The sequence below is a fragment of the Vulpes vulpes genome, chromosome 2 (assembly GCF_048418805.1).
Source record: "Vulpes vulpes isolate BD-2025 chromosome 2, VulVul3, whole genome shotgun sequence".
Lineage (NCBI taxonomy): Eukaryota > Metazoa > Chordata > Mammalia > Carnivora > Canidae > Vulpes > Vulpes vulpes.
This window is the reverse complement of record NC_132781.1, coordinates 106,256,093-106,277,946: the sequence shown is the minus strand read 5'-3', so window position 1 is coordinate 106,277,946 and position 21,854 is coordinate 106,256,093. Positions and strand designations below refer to the sequence as shown.

Here is a 21,854-nt window from a genome sequence, read left to right as displayed (position 1 = left end):
AACTGATAAACGAATCAAGAAGATGTGTTATATCCATACAACAGAATAAGACTGGAACAAAAGATGAAGTCCTGACACACGTGACAACATGGATGAACCCTGAAACCATCAGACTAAGTAAAGGGATCCAATCACTAAAGACCACATATTACAGGATTCCATTTACACAAAATGTCCAGAGCAGGCAAATCTATGGAGATAGAAAACAGACTAGTGGTTGTCAGGGGCTGAAGGATGAAGAGTGGGGAGTGACAACTAAGGGACACAGGGTTTCTTTTGGGGGGTGATGAAAATGCCCTGAAATTAATGGTGGGGATGCTTGTACAACTCTGTGAAAATACTAAAGACCACTGAACTCTATACTTTAAATGGGTGAACTGTAGGGTATGTGAACTGTATTGTCAACAAAGCTGTTAAAACATTGGCAGATGAGGGACACCTGGGTGGCTCAGCGGTAGAGCATCTGCCTTTGGCTCAGGGCATGATCCTGGGGTCCCAGGATCGAGTCCCGCATAGAACTCCTTGCATGGATCCTGCTTCTCCCTCTGCCTGGGTCTCTGCCTCTCTCTCTGTGTGTCTCTCATGAATAAACAAATAAAATCTTTAAAAAAACCCTGGCAAGTGAAACTCCTGTTCCTGTAGGTGGTAGGATGATGCCAAAGCCTACGCAGACCAAGAGCTGGCTATGGCGGCCCATCGATGCCTGCCTCCTGCAGACCAGTAGGAGCATGTGACATACAGAGATGTCACGGCCCCAGGGCAGGAGAGAGCTGCTGGGGCCTCAAGATAATAAAGAAAAAAATCCCTGCTCAAGAAGACTCTTCTTGGAAATCCAATGAAGAAAAACTGACTCAGACTCTCAGGGCTCAAAACTGATGGCTAACCACAGTTTAGCCATGGAAATCACTCAGCCCTTTTACAAAGATCTGTTGGTTCTTTGAGAACAGAAGTTGTACCTCCCGCTTCCCCAAGAATTCACATGAAAGATTCATAGCATAAAGTCTCTCAGTTTTCTTACCCCAGGGAGGACAGGTCCTTCTGCCTGTGCCAACAAGAGAATCTTTGGCATATTCAGACCACATTTACCACTAAGGGGTAAACCAATAAACTCCCACTCAGCCATGGAAATGGGAAAATATTTAATATGCACACTGAGCAAATCTCTTCAAAGAAATATTCAAGGATTCCATAGACAGGACTTAATGGAATGAACAAAGGGATGGAATACAGCCACGCAAATATTGTGCAGATGCTTCAGGATAAATAAATGGTGCAGAGATTGCGAGAGGACTCCAAAATCCATCTTCCCCTTCTTCCTGGGCTCACAACTAGACTCCACTTTCCAGCTCGCTCACGGTCAGGTATGGTCATGTGACTAAGTTCTTGGGAGTGGGAGTGAGGTCTGCTACTTCCTGCTGACTCAGAGACACTCTGGGGTGTTCTCTCCCTTCCCACATGCTGATGGGAGGGACACTGGCGTAGGATGGGACCACAGAGGATGGGAGAGCCACATGATGGGAGAGTGGTAGGCTCTGATTGACAGAATGAAGGAGAGTCTTCTTGCCACCCATCTGAACACCCTGCCTGCAGCTATCATGTGAATAAGAAGGAAACTTTCACTGCAGTGAGCAAATTACACATTAGAGTCTACTCGCCATAGCAGTTTAGCCTATCATAACTAATACATTAATCTTAAGAGTGACATCAAAGGAATTCGATTTAAAGTATGTGAATTCCCAATATAATAATTTTAGATTTCAGAGGATTCCACCAGAGATCACTTGTTCCTCCTCACAAAAACGATTAGCCATTTGATATTTTAATTTCCTAATTTTTCCCCACTTCTGCATAGAAAACAATGGAATTATAGATAAGTTTTGTTGTATTTTCATGCATTTTCTGAATTACCCATAATAATTACGATGCCTAAAATGGCCAAGAACAAAGACTGTGGAAGAGGGTTGAAGACGGCAGCATAAAAAGATACTGAGCTCACCTCCTCCTACAGACGCAACACATCTACACCTATATATAGAAGTTTCATCCTAGAAACTGGATGAACAGAGCCACAGCGAAAGGGATGGCACCAAGATGGGGAGAAGAGGTAGAGATAAGGTCTCGCTGAAGAAAGAAAATATCACCCCCCAACCATGGAGTTCCACAGTCAGGAGTGGCCTAAGCTAGAAAAAAATTTTCCCCGAAGAAGCAAGAGATTTGAGCTCCAAACAAGGTGCCAATGCTTAAATCGCGCATAGGACAGATGAGTCCCTAAAATACTTGGCTTTGAAAACCAATGGGGAGTACATTCAGGAAAACTAAAGAACTGTAGGGAAAGGAAAACCTACTCTGAAAGGGCCAGTGCCCTGACTCACTAGACCTGGAAATGAGTGCAAAAGCTCCAGATAGAAAAGTCATAGACTCCAGGTCAAGAAGACCCATTTACTAATCTTGAGTGCCCTCCAGATAGGCAGGAGGCAGCTGGGCCTCTTCCCAAGGACCGAGACACTGGTGTTAGCCATTTCTGCTGTTTCATTGAGCCATGATGATCCTGGCACTAGCAGGTGCTATTTTGGGACTGTTCCTCTCTAGACTGCTAGAGGCAAGAGGCATGTTCTGCTAAGAGCCCTGTACAACCCTGTGCCTCCCTGAGCCCCGCAGCAGACAGGCTGATAACCCTGCCCACCAGTGCACCCACAGCAGTCCAGGCAGCATCTCAAAGTCAGCCAGGCCGGGGGCCAGGCCTGCCAAGCAGCAAACCCCCATCACTGGAAGCCCAGCCACAACAGAGCAGCACATGCAGCCCACACAGAGGGCACCTGTGGAGCACCTGGCTCTGGTGGCGAGGGGGTTGGAGCTTCTGTGCTCCACAGGACATCTCCTACATAAGGACACCTCTTCAAGACCAGGAGACACAGCTGAACTAACCTCGTACCTAGAAACACAGAGAGCTAGGCAAAATTCATACACAAAGGAATATGTTCCAAACAGAAAAACAAGACAAAACCTCAGAAAAAGAACTAAATGAAATGGAGATAAGCATTGTCGCTGAAGAGTTCAAAGTAATGGTTATAAAGATGCCCAATGCACTTGAGAGAACAATGGGTGAACACGGTGAGAACTTCAACAAAAAGACAGATAATATCAAAAAACCAGAGCTGAAGAATACAGTTAACTAAATGAAAAATAACCCTAGGGAGAACCAACTGCAGGCGAGAAGATGCAGAACAGATCAGAGGACCGGAAGACCGGGTAGTGGAGATCACCCAAACTGAACAGCAAAACGAAAAAAGAATTTTGAAAAATGAAGATAGTTTAAGGGACCTCTAGGACAATATAAAACATACTAATATTTGCATTACAGAGGCCCTAGAAGGAGAAGACAGAAATGGTCAGAATACTTACTTAAAAAGTAACAGCTGAAAGCCTCCCTAACCTGGCAATGGAAAAAAGGGGAAAAAAGATATCCAGGTCCAGGGAACATGGAGAGTTCCAAAAAAGATAATCCCAAGGAGATCCACAATAAGACACATTATAAGTAACATGTCAAAATTACAGAGAGAACCTTAAAAGCAGCAGGAGCAAATCAACTAGCTGCATAGAAGGGAGACCCCATAAGACCATAAGCTGATTTTCTGACATAAACTTTGCAGGCCAGAGGGAGTGGCATGATATATCCAAAGTACTGAATGGAAAAAACTTACAACCAAGAATATCTAGAAAGATTATCATTCAGAATGAAGGGGAGATAAAAGGGTTTCCCAGAGCAGAAAAAGCAAAAAGAGTTCATCACCACTGAATAGCTTTATAAGAAAATTAAAGGGATTTCTTTTTTTTTAAAGATTGATTGATTGATTGATTGATTTATGATAGACACAGAGATTGAGAGAGAGGCAGAGACACAGGAGGAGGGAGAAGCGGGCTCCATGCTGGGAGCCTGACGTGGGACTCGATCCCGGGACTCCAGGATCACGCCCTGGGCCAAAGGCAGGCGCCAAACCACTGAGCCACCCAGGGATCCCCATTAAAGGGATTTCTTAAAGAAAGAAAAAGCTGTAACTAGAAATAGAAAAATATATGAAAGAAAAAAAATCTCACTGGTAAAGGCACACATATAGTTGTATATACAAAAGGTAGTGGATCAATCACTTACAAATCTAGTCTGAAGATAAAAAGACAAAAGTAGTAAAATCAATTATATCTACAATGGTTAGTTAAGAAATACACAAAAGACGCAAAATATGACATCAAATACATAAAATGTGGGTGACAAAGGAGTTAAACTGTAGAATGCACCTGAACTTAAACACCAACTTAAAACAGACTGCTATGGGGGCCCCTGCGGGGCTCAGTCTGTTAAGCATCTGCCTACAGCTCAGGTCATGATCCCAGGGTCCCAGGATAGAGCTCCACATTGGGCTCCCGGCTCAGTAGGGAGCCTGCTTCTCCCTCTGACCCTCCCCACTCTTTATGCTCTCCGTCACTCAAGTAAATAAAGGAAATCTTAAAAAAAAAAAAATCACAACAGGTTACTACGTACATAGGTTATGAACCTTACAGTAACCACAAACCAATCTAATAAAAATGCAAAAAATGCAAGAGTCAAACACTTTAATCAACCAGAAACGCCCAGGCGCCCCACAACATCAATTTACTATAAAAAAATAAAGTGGGAATAGAGAGAATGTACCTCAACATAATAAAGACCATATATGACAAACCCACAGCTAACATCCTACTGAACAGTGAAAAAAGTTGGGAGAAACTTTTCCTTTAAGATCAAGAAAAAGAGAAGGATGCTCACTCTTACCACTTTTATTCAACATAGTATTGGAAGTCCTCGCCACAGCAATTAGATGAGGGAAAAAAGTTAAAAGGCATCCAAATTGGAAAGGAAGAGATAGAATCATCATTATTCACAGATAACATGAAACTATATACAGAAAACCTTAAAGTCTCCAACCCAAAACTATTAGAATAAATGAATTCAGTGAAGTTTCAGGATACAAAATTAACATACAGAAATCCGTTGCATTTCTATATATGAATAACTATAAAAAAAGAAATTAAGGGGAAAATATTTCACTTGGAATTGCACCAGAAAGAATAAAATAGTAATAAATTTAACCAAGGAGGTGAAAGACCTATATTCTGAAAACTGTAAGACATTTAATGAAAAAGATGGAAGAGGACACAAATAGATACATCATACTGGTGGATTAGAACAATTAATACAGTTAAAATGTCTATACTGCCCAAAGCAATCTACAGATTCAACGTAATCCCTATCAAAACACCAATGGCATTTTTACCCTCTGGTGGCATTTTTCACAGAACTAACAAATAATCCTAAAATTCATAGGGGACTCCAAAAGACCCCAAATATTCAAAGCAATCTCAAACAAGAACAAAGCTGGAAGTTTCATACCCTTGGATTTCAAATTATACTACAAAGCTATAGTAACCAATACAGTGTGGTTCTGGCACAGAAACAGACACACAGATCAAAAGAACAGAACAAAGAGCCCAGAAATAGGCCCAGACTTATATGGGTCCATTAATCCACCACAAAGGAGGCAAAAATATACAATAAGGAAAAGACAGTCTCTTCAATAAATGGTGCCGAAAACTGGGCAGCTACATGTAAAAGAATGAAACTGGACCACCTTAAACCATATACAAAAATAAACTAAAAATGAATTCAAGACTTCAATATAAGACCAGAAACCATAAAACTCTTAGAAGAAAACAGGCAGTGAGCTCTTTGACATTGGTCTTAGCAATATTATTTTTTGATCTCTCTCCTCAGGCAAGGGCAACAGAAGCAATGATAAATACATCAAACTAAAAACCTTTTGCCCAGCAAAGGAAGCCATCAACAAAACAAAAAGGCAAGCTACTGAGTGAGAGAAGATATTTACAAATGATATATCTGGGATAAGGGCTTAACACATACAAATATGTTAAATAAAGAACCTCTACAACTCAATAGCAAAAAATTAAATAATCTAATTTAAAAATGGGCAGAAGACCTGAATAGACATTTCTCTAAAGAAGACATTCAAATGGCCAACAGACATAAAAAGATGCTCAACATCACTCATAAAGGAAATGTAAATCAGAAGCACAATGAGGTTATTACCTCACACCTGTCAGAAAGGCTATTATTAAACAGACAAGAAATAACAAGTGCTGGTGAGGACGTGGAGGAAAAGGAACCCTGGCACACTGTTGGTGGGAGTGTAAACTGGTGTAGCCACTGTGGAAAACAGTATGGAGCTTCCTCCAAAGATGAAAAACAGAACTATCATATGATCCACTAACTCCACTTGTAGGTATTTATCCAAAAAAAACAAAAACACTAATTCAAAAGGACATATGCACCCCTATGTTTACTGCAGCATTACATATCATACATATCACAATACGGAAGCAACCTACATGTTCTCTCTCTCTCTCTCTTTCAATGGAGTATTACTCAGCCATAAAAAATAATGCAATCTTGCCATTGGTGACAACACGGATAAACCTAGAGGGTCTTCCGTTAAGTGAAATTAGACAGAGAGAGACAAATACTGTACGCTTTATATGTGGAACCTAAAAACCAAAACAAACGAACAAAACAAAACAGAAACAGGCTCATAGGTACGGAGAACAAACTGACGGCTACCCGAGAGGAAGTGAGTAGGGAGATGGATAATCTTCCAGTTATAAATAAGGCACAAGGATATAACGTACAGCACAGGGAACACAGTCAATTATATCAAACAATGTTGTGTGATGACCGATGGTAACTAGATTTATCGTAGTGACCATTTCGTCATGCGTTTAAACATCACATCAGGGTGGCTCAGCGGTTTAGCGCTGCCTTCAGCCCAGGGCCTGATCCTGGAGACCCAGGATCAAGTCCTGCATCGGGCTCCCTGCATGGAGCCTGCTTCTCCCTCTACCTGTGTCTCTACCTCTCTCTCTCTCTCTCTCTGTCAGAATTAAAAAATAAATAAAATCTTTTTTAAAAAAACAAACATCACATTATTATGTATATGAATTATTCTTCAATTAAAAAAGGAATTAATATGAAGACAACCACTGGAAAAAAAATCACAATGCCTTTTCAACGTAAACATTTAAAAAACACAACAGAGTTCACTAATGGACAAATCAATGAAGTAGCATATGCACACCCAGCAACGACCCATGGGGTACAGGAACTTGCTATGCAATAATGATTACATCACAAATGGTGGTGAAAAAATGAACTTTTTAGTAAATAGGAAATAGGTCAGGAAAAGTGACCTCCTATACAGAGAAAAACAAAATTAGTTTGCTGCTTCCCATATTATGAAAATAAATTTTAAATGAGTTAAAGATCCAAACTTAAAAAATATAACTTTGGGATGCTTGGGTGGTTCAGCAGTTGAGCATGTCTGCCTTCGGCTCAGGGTGTGATCCCGAGGTCCTGGGATGGAGTCCTGCATCGGGCTCCCCGCAGGGGGCCTGCTTCTCCCTCTGCCTGTGTCTAGGCCTCCCTCTCGGTGTCTCTCACGAATAAAATAAAATAAAATATTTAATATATATACACATATATAATATAAATATATATATTTATATATATTTATAAGGTTTTATATATATATATATAAGTTTATATATATATATATAAAACCATAAACTTAAGGCAATGAGGGGCACCTGGCTGGCTCAGCAGGTAGAGCATGCAACTCCTGATCTTGGGGTTGTCAAGATGGGGCCCCACATGGGGCCTAGAGATTACTTAAAAAAATAAAATAAAATCTTATGGGCGCCTGAGTGGCTCAGCTGGTTAAGTGTCCAACTCTTGGTCTCAGCTCAGGTCTTGATCTCAGGGTTGTGAGTTCAAGCCCCACATTGGGCTCCACATGTGGAACCTCCTTGAAAAAAATATAAAAATAATCAACAAGTAAATAAATAAAATCTAAAAAGCAAACAAAACAAAAAAACAAACTTAAGGCAGTGATTGTTGTCAGCACAGTTACCATCTACCCAGTGCCTAGAACAGTGCCTGGCACGTAGTAGGTGATCGAGTGCCTATCTGCTGAAAGAATAAGGTAACAGCTTCACGATGTCACTGAAGGAGATTATTCCTTAAATGAGCCCTGAAAAGCACAAACCACAGATAAAAGGCATAACCTGACTATATCTGAGTTAAATATTTTGTGGCAAACTGATCCTAGTAATTTTAAGCTTACAAGGATGAGGCCAGATATTCACAAAACACACCACACAGTGCTGTTAATGGCCAGAATACACCAAAGGCTCTTTCCCCTTCACATCTTCTCTCCAGCACAGGAGGAGGAGGGGCCGCGGGCCAGGGGTGCAGGCACCAGCCAGGGTCACGCCCTCTGGCTTTACTCTGACTCCGCCACTTCTGAGCTGTGTGACGGGGGGCATCTTACTTAACCTCTCTGTGCTTCCGTTTCCACAGCTGTACAAGGACACGCTTTCGGTGGACACCGTGAGGCCGACTGCGAGGACAAAGCCGGCTGGCACAGGGCAGCAGGCCCGCGGCTCACTCAGCGTCACCTATGAGCATGGCCCCCGCGGGCCGTGCGGCTAGGGCTGCAGTAGGCATGTTTCTCCTCCTGCCGCTCGGGCCGCCACCCATAAGGCAGCACCTTCCTTTGTAGTCCCGGCTTTTAAAACGGCGCCCGACCCACAAAAGGGCCTCCACAAATATTTGCTGGATGAATGCGAAATCGATGAGACAAAGACCGAAGGCTGACAGGACAGGCCGTGGGCAGGCGCTTCCCGAAAGGAGCATCTGGAACAGCCAAGAGTCTGGGCGGGACGCCCCGCCTCACGGGCAGGAAGGATCCTGGCAGCAACCCCCTCGGCGTCGACGCCGGCCGCTGACCCTGGGGCGCCTGCGAGTCCGACGGGCCGCAGAACGCGAGGGAAGGGGCGGCCGCGGCCACGGAGGCGGGCGAAGGTGCAGAGGCGCCCCCGGCCCCGGCCGCGGCCCGCGAGGCACGTGCTGTCGCGAGGAAGCCCGAGAGGCTGGCGGCGGCGGCGGGCGCGGCGGGCTGCAGGCGGCTCCTCCTCGCGGCTCCCCCCTCGGGCCGTCCTCACCTACGCGGGCCTCCTGCCTTGCTTGTGGTCTCTAAACACTTTCTATCCGCCTATTTGTTTTTGTTGTTGTTGTTGTTGTTTTGGGTTTTTTTAGATTTTATTATTTCTTCCTGAGAGACACAGAGAGAGGCAGAGACGCCGGCGGAGGCCTGACGCGGGACTCGATCCCGGAGCCGGGGTCATGACCTGAGCGGAAGGCAGGCGCTCAACCGCGGAGCCCCCGGGCGCCCCTCGGCCTGTCTTTCAGCCAATTGTACTGGACGTTCAGGGCGGGCGTGCCCTGGGTAGGGTGCCACATCCTATCCCCACACGGAAAGGCACTACCAGGATCAAGCAACAGGACGCGGTTGTGATCAGTTGAAGAAAAACAGGGTGACCCAAAGGTGCTTCAGGTGCCCTGTGGACAGAGGACAATTTGCACCCGTGGCTGTGGGCAGGGGCCCGTCGGTCGGCCTGGAGGCCGCAGGCTCTCCACCTGCCGGGTCCGGGCACCCAGAGCGCACAAGCTGATCACGTGCTGGCGAGTCCCTAATGGATCTGACCTACAGCTCCGGTTCTCCAGGCAGCCTGGGCCCAGCAGCTCCTCTGTGCAGTTCCAGGGAGGGCCTCTCCTGACCTCTCCACCCTCTTTCTCCAACCCCAAGTGGGACCCACAGGCCAGAGCAAGAAGCCGCCGTTCCAGGTGTCATCATCTGGCCCCGCGATGGCCTGAGCCCATCGGTTGGGTGGCTCCATCCCTCCGCCAGCACCCGGCTCTCCTCAGGGGGCTGACGTGCGGGAAGTCTAGGTCAGAGGTTCCCAAAGCCACGTTATCTCTGATCGCCCCATAAGTGAGCCTTTGAAAGGCTCAGAGCTCAAAGATGCCCACAAGCTCATGGCCAGTGGAGGTCAGAGATCATGATAAAGGTCAGGCCAGTGGCGGCAGCGACTGAGGCAGTGATGTTGAGTGGCGGTTACGGGGGACCAGCCAACAATTTCAATATTTACACAGCTGTTAGAAGCAGAGGGTGGCTAGTTGTGGGCAGTAGCTCCAGCAAGCCCCAGATTCAAGCCAGGCCGAGCTGGAGTAGAAGAACCTGGATGACTCCCGTTGCTACCTTCTGATCGACCAATCGATCGGTTTGCTAACCAATCCTGCTTTTTTAGATATTTGGTTGCTTGCAAGCTTTCAGTTGTTTCAACTCTCACCATAAAGTAAATGTGAGAAAATGTGTCCTACCTCATTAGCCTTCTCTTTCCACGATCATTTCATTATTATCAAACAATTTTGGTGCCTACTTCCCATAAAACCCAATTCTGATAAGAGTTGATGTTAGTTATAATAAAATTGTGTCAATATGCATTGGCTAGAAACTGGCCTAGTGTGAATTACAGTTTGGGAAGCTAAGACTTGTCTTTGCAGATAGTCCAAGGTCAGAATAAAGGAGAAAATACATAAATGTAAATAAAAAATTGAGTGTATCTTTAAGTTCATTATATATAATTAAAAGACAAAGTACAAATTGTTCAGCTATTCAACCAACACACTTCTTAAAGGCTTATTTCTTTGCCTCTTAGGCAAAACTGTTTCTGAAGATGAAATGATGAACACAGCAGGTGGAAATATTTTTTTTAAAGGCTTGCGGGAGTTGGCAAAGAATACTCTTCAAGATAGTTCAAATTAGTGAAAAACCATCTATTTGCTATAACCTCTCACCCACACTCACGATGTTTTTCTAATAGAATAACTGATATACACTAGCTCCTCCTTACACAACTTTTCTCATTTCTGGACCTTTCAGAGGCAAATAGTTATTAACAAGTCAAAAATAAATCTCTTCCCTGGCTAGGATTCATTTCAATAATGGATTAGCATTGTTAGATTCAATAATCATACATCAGCAAAGTTAATACATCAACAAGCTTTTCAAATGATATTCCTGTTTCTAAATTCCCTTACACATCAAAGTTTCATTCTCTTTTTTGTAGATCCCAATGCTGATCACCGACCGGGTCAAATCTCTCATTACAGGAACATTCCATACGCATATGAAATCCTTGCGGTTACAGAGTGTGGCAAAATATTATGCTTTCCCTCCCTCAGAAAGTTCCCATGAAGAAGTGAGGAACAACATCTGTAACGGGGAGAAGCACTGCCATATAGGAGGAGTGATGAGGCTGCCGTAGCAACAAGGTAATCAATCATCACCTGGAATCACAAAAGTGAACTTAGGAGTTCTCAAACACAGAAGGATGTGACTTCCACAACCCAGAAGGCAGCTAAACACAATCCACTTTGGGGATGGTAGGAGAAATAATTTTTTTTTAAGAAATAAATTTTTAAAAAGCACAGAGATACTCCCATGCTCAGAGAAATTAAACTGAGGGTTAGTGATGGAAGCTTCTTGATCCCTGGTTTAATACTAATTTCAGCATGCCGCACAGCTTCCCTAAAACTTGTTAGCTGAAAAAAATTCAAAGGTATTTGTTAAGAAATATTTTGAAGAGAAACGACTGCCTTTAGCTCAGGTAGTAATCCTGGGGTCCGGAATCCAGCCCCGCATCGGGCCCCTGCGAAAAGCCTGCTTGCTTCTCCCTCTATGTCTCTGCCTCTCTCTGTGTGTGTCCCTCATGAATAAATTAAAAAATCTTAAAAAAAAATATTTTGGAGAAATGATATACATACAAGGATATTAATTTTAGCACTGTTTACTAGCACAAAAGATAGGAAACCACCTCACAATCTATTCACAGGAACAAGTAAAAGAAATAACGATATAGCCAGTCAATGATATAATATACAGCCTTTTCAAAAATGAGGTTTGGGGGACACCTGGGTGGCTCAGTGGTTGAGCGCCTGCCTTTGGCTCAGGGCATGGTCCCAGAGTCCTGGGTTCAATTCCCACATCGGGCTCCCTGCATGGAGCCTGCTTCTCCCTCTGCCTGTGTCTCTGCCTCTCTCTCCCTGTATCTCTCATGAATAAATAAATAAAATCTTTAAAAAAAATGTTAATAAATAAGTAAAATAAGAAATAAGGTTGGGGACACCTGGGTGGCTCAGCAGTTGAGCATCTATCTCCCTTTGGCTCAGGGTGTGATCCCAGGGTCCTGGGATCGAGTCCCGCATCGGGCTCCCCATAGGGAGCCTGTTTCTCCCTCTGCCTATGTCTCCTCCTCTCTCTGTATAAATAAATAAATAATAAATAAATAAATAATGAGGTTGGTCTATATGGTCTGATACACCTAATGATTTCAGAGATACACATGTTAAGTGAAACACCAAGGTGCAGCAGTGGTACAGCATGCTGCCCTTTGCACTGAATGCATGTACAAGCACACGCACATGCAAGCACACATGCATGCACAAACATGCACACCATACCTTTGTATACGTAGAAGGACGGACAGGAACTGGCAATGGCAGCTGCTCCTGAGGAGGGATACTTAGTACTGGGAGAGTAAGATTCCTTTTGCACTGGATACCCTTTTGTGCCTTTCGATTTTGTACTTTGTAACCATGTGCTCATACTGCCTATTCAAAATATTTTTAAAATTCAAAACACGAAGGTACAAAGCCAAAGCGAATACACAGATGTTGTATTAGTTAGCATACAGGTTGGGCTGCCTGGGGTAAGGTCCCACACAACAGAGCATCTGACACAGGAGTTCACTTCTCTGTCATGAATCTCCACGTGCCTAAGTTCTAGAAGATGGGCCAGGCTCCCTCCACTTTGTTTGCTGCTATCCCCAGGATGTCTGCTGGGTTCACCTGGTCCAACGCAATTTCATCCCACATGCACACCCGGGCCAGTGGGAGGCTCCAGGGAAACGCTCCATGTGGCAGGTAAAGACAGTGTTGCCTTGGAAGAAGGGGTCCACTTGCGGCCTTGGCACATAAGCCCAACAGCATTTACTGAATAAATGGTGAGTATCCCCAGGGCCAGAGGAGGGACTCAGAGAGGGCTATGATGTTCACGGCATGTCAAATGACAGGAATCTCCAGGATGACAGGAAATGTTTGCATTTTTATAAAAAATATGAACAGGAAAATGTATATATGAATACACCAAGGCATGGTCTTTTTGCTTCTTGATACATTCTGACGTTCTACGTGCTTCTGAAAAAATTTTTTAAAAAAACTTCATTTGGAAAAACAAAAAACTCTGCCTTTACTAGTTCTTTTTTAAAAGATTTGATTTATCTGAGAGAGAATGAGAGAGAGACAGAGAGAATACAAGTGGGGAGGAGGGGAGGGAGAGGAGAAGTAGGGAGCCCGATGTGGGGCTCGATCTCAGTATCCTGGGATCCTGACCTGAGCTGAAGGAGGATGCTTAACTGACTGAGCCACCCAGGTGCCCCTCAATGGTTCTTTCTTCAGTTTCTTTTCTTCTTCTTTTTAAAATTTTTTAAAAGATTTTATTTATTTATTCTTGAGAGACGGGGGGGGGGGGGGGAGTGGGGGGCAGAGACACAGGCAGAGGGAGAAGCAGGCTCCACGCAGGGAGCCCAACATGGGACTCAATCCCAGGTCTCCCGGATCACACCCTGGGCTGAAGGCGGTGCTAAACCTCTGAGCCACCCGGGCTGCCCTCTTTCTTCAGTTTCTATAAAATGTTAACAAACACCCAAAGGATAGTAAAAAGCAAGTATCCCTCTACCCTCCCCCCCGCCAAAAAAGACAAATGAAAAGACTATGGAAAATGATCATGGTAACTGAATCACTATCTTTCTTAGGAACATACTATATGAACTTGAACATGAAGTGAACACAGCCGCGGGAATGAAGGAGCCCACATTTCCCTCGTGCATGCGCAAATGTGTGTGTATGTTTAAGCCAGTAACAGACATGCAACGTGCTAACAAAAGCAAAACTGTAAAGTTAAAATCCCAACTCCCTTTGGGACCCCCACCGAGTGACTTGTGCACTGCCTTGCCTCCTAGCATGGGGAGCCTGAGGGGCCCTAAGTCACTCACAGGAACTCAAAACACCCACAAAAGCACGACGAGCTCAAGTGCCACACCAGCCGAGCTCAAGTGCCACACAAGCCGGGCCATGGAGCTGGGGAACCAGTGTGCTCCAGTGGATTCCTCCAGCAGCTCTATCCTTCTGGAACACTCGACACTGGATTCAGAGCCCTGTCGGCTCCCTGCAGGAAAGCTGCCCGCAGGCCTGCTGGGTGGCCGCACTGGCAGGTGGAGGGCACGGAAGGATGCTGGTGTGCAGGAGGCCACGGCGGGGCGGCCAAAGAGCCTCCTCTAGAAGGGAGACGAGACAGCCACGAAGCAGGCACAGAAGAAGAAAGATCTCACTGCAAAATGCGGATGCTATAATTAGAATTAGTCCTTGAGCAGACCTGAAGAGAAATTTAAGAGGGCTCTCTGTAATCAAGTTGCAATATTTTTTCTTACACAAGGAAATGGACTCATTTATTTTTAAATTCGTTGACATTTCCTGTACTCATTACGCCGGTGGATTCTGGCTCTCGAGGTGCTCACGTTGGTCATTTCTGACTGAAAGGGAGATAAGCTTGAAACACTATCAAACAAATGACTCCACTGATTTATGGCTCATGCAGGTTAGTGCAGGGGCCGAGAGTTTACATCAGATGGCAAGAGGCCCAAGACCGGAGTCTGCATGTGAGGTGTGGCCTGGATGAGTTCTTCCCATTTGGAAAAGCCCCCGTCTCCCCATCGGTTGTTGCAAAGGTTCAACAAGAAAAATGTATACACAGAGTATGAAGAGCGTTACCAAAAGTTCAAAAAATTTGCAATTATTTTACCATGCTGGGGTCGACGCAGCATAGAACCCCCCTGCAAATCCAGAGTCCACGTCCTTTCAGTTAGAATTAGGGGAAAAAAAAATCCTTCACGTCACAAAATTCCTCATGCGTCTGGGGGAAAGTTTCAGATCAGAAATTAACTTGTCAGTAGAGATAAAGAACCACTGGCATCCGGTCAGCAAATCTTTGTTAAGCCACCAAGGTGCTCAATGACCAGAGGTGGCAAGGATCAGAGGCCACAGGCACGGTCCCCGCGCTCCGGCCACCTGGAGGAAGGCAGGCGGCCCCTCACTTGTGCTGGACAGGCCTGTACTGCGGTGCCAGCCTTGTTCGCCACCCTGTCCCCGCAAGCCCTATGGGGCCTCGGACAGGGGTTACCACCTTGGGTGGCGACACCAGCCTTGGCGACAGAAAGGGCACCGGAGCCAGATCTGGGATTTGGAGAAGGGGCAGAGGTGGGAAGATTCAGAGAACACCCCGGGGTGGGGGGGCGGGGAGGACTCCCCAGAACAGGTGGGAAGCGGTGGCTGGTGGACGGGCAAGGCCACTAAGTCAATCCCTCGGGTGAGCAGTGATGTGGGGCGCAGCAGCCTTCGTGAGCAGCGCCTGGGGGGGACCCGGGGTGACAGATGCCTAACCGCCCCCGAGTCCCATGTCAGCAAAGAAGGAGCCAAAAGCACTAGAGCTAGTGACTGGGTGGCTGGAGGGAACCTGGCGTGGGGGTGGGGTGGGGGGCAGGAAGGCCTCCATCCTCAAGAAATCGCCATCAAGGTGGAAAACCCTCGGGTTATAGAACAACAGGGAGAAAAATCCTAGAAACTTCCAGACTCAAAACAAAGAAAGAGTATGGTTTCCTATATAAGAAAGAGAAGCAGATTGGCAGAGAGACAGCATCTGTGCCACTAAATGCTAGATGATAATAAAGCGTTTGTGGAGTTTGGAGGAAAAAAAAAAGATTATTCTAGAATTACACGCATGCCCAGACTATGGTTTATTCATGAAGACAAAAGAAAGGCATCTTCAGACATACAAGAATTCAGAAAATATGTCATCTGCCTATGTTAATAAAAAAATTAAATGAGAAAGTACTCAAAAAAGAAGGAATGGTTTACAAGGAATAGTGACAAGCAACAGAAACAGGGGAGTCTGAGAAGATTTTGACAATATGGCTGTGAATATAATGTAATAGTTAAGAAGAAAGTTTTAACGGGGTACGAGGGCAAAAATAAAAAAAGCCACATGGGATTAAAATTCCAGACTATTCCAACAAAACCCAGGACATGTAAAGGAAGGAAAAGTTAAAACATCCTACACATTTTGTTTTGCTCAATGGTAGACTATTTTGGATCGTGCTTAATTTTAATCACCAATAGAAATACAGATAGAAACATGCTTGTTCAAAATTTAAAGATCACTCCCAGAAGAAAAAAATAATAATAATAGGGTAAAGAATTTCCAAACCATTAGAGGGGGAAAAAATGAAATCTATCCTCTAAAGACAAGAATAAAGAAGTATTTTGAGCACCACAAAAGCTTGTAAAAGTCAAAAGCAGGATATGATCTGAGCTGTCCAATCTCATACACACTACTCAGGAAGGGCTAAATTTAAATTAATTAAAATTAAATAAAATTTAAAATTCAGTTCCTTAGTCACACTAACCACATTTCAAGTGGCTAGTGACCTCTGTATTGGGATATTCCCATCACTGCAGAAAGTTCTAGCAGACAACACTAACAGAGGAAAAGACAAGAAATGAATCCTTGTAAAGTTTGATCCTCTTAATGTTAAATGTGCACTTTCATGTATATATTAAAATATTAGTTGATTAAACTGTCAATAGTGGTTTCTCTAGCAAATAAGATGACCAGGGGTCTTCTACGCCCTATACACTTTATTGTTTGAATTTGTTTTTTAAAGATTTTATGTATTTGACAGAGAGAGAGAGAGAGAGAGAGAGAGAGAGAGAGAGACAGCACAAGCATGGAGAGAAGCAGAAGGGGAGGCAGAGAGAAAAGCAGACTCAGCCGAGCAGAGTGCCTGAAGGGGGGCTTGATCCCAATACCCTGAGATCATGATCTGAGTCAAAGGCAGAAGCTTGCCCTTTTGTCTGAATTTTTAATAAAGCTTATTTTATTCTTAAAATGAGTAAAAGTCAAATATATTTTCCAATATGGTAAAAAAAAAAAACAAAAAAAACAAAAAAACAACAACCAGTCAACCAACGTTTTTCTTGAGCTTGATACAGAATTTGGTTCTAATCCCTGAATTAACTAAGCAACTGACTCTAACTCCTATATAATTACAGTGACACTCGTGTTAATAAACCATTTCAACACAACAAAGAGTGTGTCCCACACCTAGAAATTTTCCAGAGTTTAGCTCAGTTTCTGGAAAAAGTTCCTTTAGGGCCCATGGGTGATATCACATTTCAGATGCAAGCTGGAACAGGCACTGGACGATTGCAAACTGTATTTCTTGAATTGAGGGGGTTCCTTGGCTGTAGGCTGTTAAGTCACCTTTCCATTTAGATTTACACAGTTGATAACAGGTCAAATTTCAGAAAGGGCGGCTCTGAATTATCCTCCCGAGAAATTCCCACAGCCGGTCTCAACAATACACAGATAGAGTCAGAAAGAAGAACACACTGCATGTAGAATAAGGTCAATTCCCGCCCCCCCACCCCCACCCCAGAGCTGGGTGTGGGAGAAGAGAGGTTATATGCTCTTTGTTAAAAGAATTCCAAAATTTTAGTCTTTATCAAATACCAGATCTTTAATTTTTCTAAGAAAAAAAAATTCTCAAAAATGTCTCAGAATAACCCTCCAATACTAAAACTATTTCACATCTACCCTAGGGAATAATTTGATCATTTGTGTGCCAACAACAGCATATTCATATATGCTTATTTTACTCCCTAAGTAAATATTCTTGGTAACTGCCTCCTATTCCACCGCCGTGAATACTGAGGAGAAAGCTCTTAGTGGGAAGGAGATGAAAAACATCAATCTGTCTAGGAAAAAGAATTTTTTCTTTTGTTTTGTTTTGCATTCTGAAAATCAGTGTGGGTAAAGCCAGAAAAGAGATTTGGTTTTGTGCCAGCCTCAACACTCATTTTATTTGGGGCCAATTGTGACAATAACTATGCTTCATCTGCGTGGTAGGAGGGTAGGCCGAATGAGGGGTATTTACCACTACCCCATATACTTTACGAATGGAGAAAAGATATATGAAATGGGGGCAGAATGAGAAGATAGTGAGCTTGGCAGATTCTTGAACAACGTCCTCGATGTTTTCCCAAATCCTTTCCAAAGAAAGGCACAGAAGCCACCTATACATCAAACTGAGATAAGTACTAAAGCTCCTTGAGTATTTACCTAACGTCGAACCCACCTGGGCAAGCCCCACAGAGGTCACCCGATAGGTAACCTCTTCAGTGCATGGCTACCTGCTCCCTCGCACAACAGAAATCTTCAGTAATCTGGACTATTTCTAATAATTCACATAGAAAGCTGGATTGAAGTTCATTTTTATCTATGCAGAAAGTCTTTGCTAAGAAAATAAGAGTATAAATGTGATTACCTCAGAACTTCGAATTTGCGTGAAAGTTTGCAAGTTCCCTCAGAACTCTTTAGGACTCAGTTACTTCCCCTAATTGTAAATCACACGTTAAGGGGAGTTATTTAAACAGTCTTTCTAGGAGAATATCTATTAGTCCTTTCACTGAGCATAGCATATTTCATTCGTGGATTTGAAGTACTATCCACAAAAATGAAGTAGTCTTTTTAGTCCATAAAGAAAATTCTATAAAAACAAGAGAAAAGCATACTATGTAATATGTTTACATTTTGGTGTGAAAGAATCTAATTTGGTATCTTCCTTTTATCTGAGGTTCTGGTTGCAACTTGGTATGTCTAAAATGAGTAGTAAATACATGAGAGTGCACCCTTGAACAGCATGGGTGTTAGGGGCTCTGACAGCCCACGGAGTCTGAAATCTTTGTATAACTTTTGACTTCCCCATAGCTTAACTCCTGATAGCACAGTGTTGGCCAGGAGCCTTACCAAAAACAAAAACGGTCGATTAACACATATTGCGTATGTTATACATATTACACACTATATTCTTACAGTAACGTAAGCTAGAGAAAAGAAAATGTTATTAAAAAAAATAATAAGGAAAGTACATTTAAGTACTGCACTCAAAAAAAAAAAGTACTGCACGCTATTATTTATTGGGAAAAAAATCACATACAATTGGACCCATGTAGTTCAAACCAGTGTTGTTCAAGGGTCATCTGCATACTCAATTGTGGGGGTAAATTAATTCCTTCAGGCCACAAGGGTTCTACACAGTAATTATTGCTTTGTGCGCTGACCCGTACCTAGTGGCCTCAAAGCGATAATTCATCATTAAAAGGAAAACTGTTTACCTACGTATTCCTCCAAAGGCTCTTTATTGGTCACTTAACTTAAACCAGTAAAGAATGAAGAGGCCGACCATAGAAAAGAGGAGTCTTACAAATGAAGACATTTACAAACCTGAGCTACGCAAGGAAAAAAAAAAAAATCCAGGTTTCTCCTGAGCCATGGCATCAGTACACAAGCCAAATGAAACACAATTACCCCCAAACTTGGCATCCATCTCTTCCCACTAGAACTTGTTAGATTATCTGCTCTTGGTTGAAACACTTCAGTCCACTGGGCATCTCTAAATTTTGAGTAACCGTGCTAGCCTACAAAATGTGCATGTACAAAACTGAAAATCTCTGAAGAGGACATAGCGATGCCTCTGGGTGCTGATCTGGGAACTTCACGCAGCCTCTACATGGCAAGGCATCTTGGGCCAGGTCCAGATCAATGGGCACACAGATGAGCCCTTCTCCATAGCATGAATGCTCTGCACTGTGTAGGCAAGGAGGTACAAATCAAACCTTCCAAAGTATGAATAATAAATAGAAATCACAGTGGAGAAGACAAAAGTCCAGGGTCTCTCCAGAAAGATAACAGACAGGTGCGGAAGTTACTTGGGTAACCCATATTTCCCCTGGACCATCCTAGCACATTTCACCCTAGACTAATACTATTGTCTCAAAAGTGTATTTATATTTAGCGAGCTATCACAGGCAAATTTCTATCCCCACATACACAGAACTCAAGCTCAGATTTCTGTTGAATTTCCTTTCCTCTTAAAAAAAAAAAAAAAAAAAAATTCCAGACTTGAATTGTAACATTCGGTACTTGCAGCTGCCACCGAAGTATTATTCACTGCAAAAAATATAAAAAGCAACTTGCAAATGGGAGAAACATTTAGTCAGCTTTTCCTTTTCTTGATCTCTTTTAATATTTTATAACACATGAAAGCTCAGTAAAAGTTCCTTTCTTAAACAAATCTTCAAGCAGACGTTAAAGAGAATGCAAATGCTTTACACTTTATATCATCAATCATTTAAAGGATCCTCTCCATGAACTGAATAAATAAGCCATCTGTGACGAAGGCCTCCCTATCATGTTTTCAAGCTGACCCACTTCATCAGTCACCATGGTTTGCAAAATCTCACATCTAAGGGGCAGCAGCAGTCAGTGCTCTGTGCCAGCGCACAGTCTGAATCCCAACGGGGTAAAGGGGGGTAACGCAAACACCACCTTCAAGGACCCCAGTCTGGTTTAAAATGACCGCACCCCTCCCAGACTCTAAAAACAGAACTTCAATACCCTTAACCGGAAGCAATCTTTTCTCCAAAGGGAGAGTAAAATCGAGTCTGCGGGGGAGAAAAGGGAGCCAGCGAAGAGGAAGAAGAAATCTGATCAGGTGCTAAAACGTGGGGTGCAGCTGGCTTTGCAGATCAAACACCCGCTTTGCAAGCAGGATCAGCTCAGATCCCCCCGCCCGCGCCCCCGCCAAGCCTGAGCCCGAATCAGCGGGCCGGTCCTGCTTGAGAGAGGGCTCTGCGGGCGCGGGGCGGGGGCAGGGCGGGGCGGGGGCGGGGGCAGGTCCGCGCCCCCGCGCCCCCGCGCCCCCACCCCGCCCCGCGCAGGCCGTGCGGGGCGCACAACTTTCCGCAGTTCCCCGCCGCCGCCCGCGCGCGGACCACCCCGCGCAATCCCAGCACCGCTCCCCCACCGGGTCCTCTCCTCCTCCCCAGGCGGCGGCGGCGGCGGCGGCGGCGGCTGGGGGAGGGGCGCGAGGCCCCGGCAGGACCTGGACAGGATGACAAGCGGCGGAGGAGGACGACTCCCCACAAAGGGCCGGGGGCCGCGCCTCCCCCGGTCCCGCCGAGCCGCACGCCGGCCAGGACAGGCGCGTCGCACCCGCGGGCCGGGGCCCGGCCGGGCGCAGGCGGAGGCGCAGGCGGAGGCGCAGGCGGAGGCGGGGACGGGGACCGGGACGGGGCCGAGCCGGGCCGGCGGCCGCGCGGCAGGTGACAGCAGAGGGCCCGCCCCGGGACCCCCGCGCCCCGCGCCCCCGCGGCCTCGCCCCCGGAGTCCGAGCGCAGCCCGCGCCGCCCCGCGCCGCCCCGCGCCTACCCTTTGGCGTGCTCCGTCTCCTCCTCATTGTCCCCGTCGATCCCGCACGTGTCCTGGTCGTCCAGCTCCAGGCTCTGCTGGCTGGCCGCAGACTCGCTGTCCTCCGCCATCGCGGCGGCGCGGGCTGGGAGGCGGCGCTCGGGGCCGCGGGCGTGGGGGACCGGCGGCGGCGGCGGCGGCGGCGGCGCGAGCAGCTCCCCCTAGTGCCGCCCGCCGTCCCCTCCGCGCCGGGAGCCCCGGCGCCGCGCCCGCCGGCCCGCCCCCGCCCCCGCCCCCGCCCGGCCTGGGCCCGCCCACCGCGGCGGGGGCGACGGGGGCGGAGGGGGCGGGGCCATGCAGGGGAGGGGAGGGGAGGGGAGGGGAGGGGGCGGTGCCGGGGGGGGGGGGCGCGAGCCGGCGGGTGGAGCGGGGTGGGGGTGGGGGTGGGGGCGTGGGCCCCCGCGCGCTCCCTGCCGCCCGCCCGGG

At 45.6% G+C, this 21,854-nt stretch overlaps 1 protein-coding gene across 8 annotated transcripts in view; it reads right to left on the bottom strand.

Annotated features, from left to right (window-relative positions):
* NMT2 (N-myristoyltransferase 2) overlaps positions 1-21,608 on the bottom strand; it is a 71,460-nt gene extending 49,852 nt beyond the window's left edge. For 3 of the 8 annotated variants that reach the window (XM_026016134.2, XM_072749448.1, XM_072749447.1), the window contains exon 1: positions 21,390-21,598. In XM_026016134.2, coding sequence (XP_025871919.2) covers positions 21,390-21,499 — 110 coding nt within the window. In that variant the 5' untranslated portion in view covers positions 21,500-21,598. Of the gene's footprint in view, positions 1-8,432; positions 8,650-21,389 lie in introns of those variants that run through there. The other 5 variants (XM_026016120.2, XM_026016126.2, XM_072749451.1 and 2 more) reach the window with 5 other exon arrangements.
* Between the last annotated feature and the right edge of the window lie 246 nt (positions 21,609-21,854).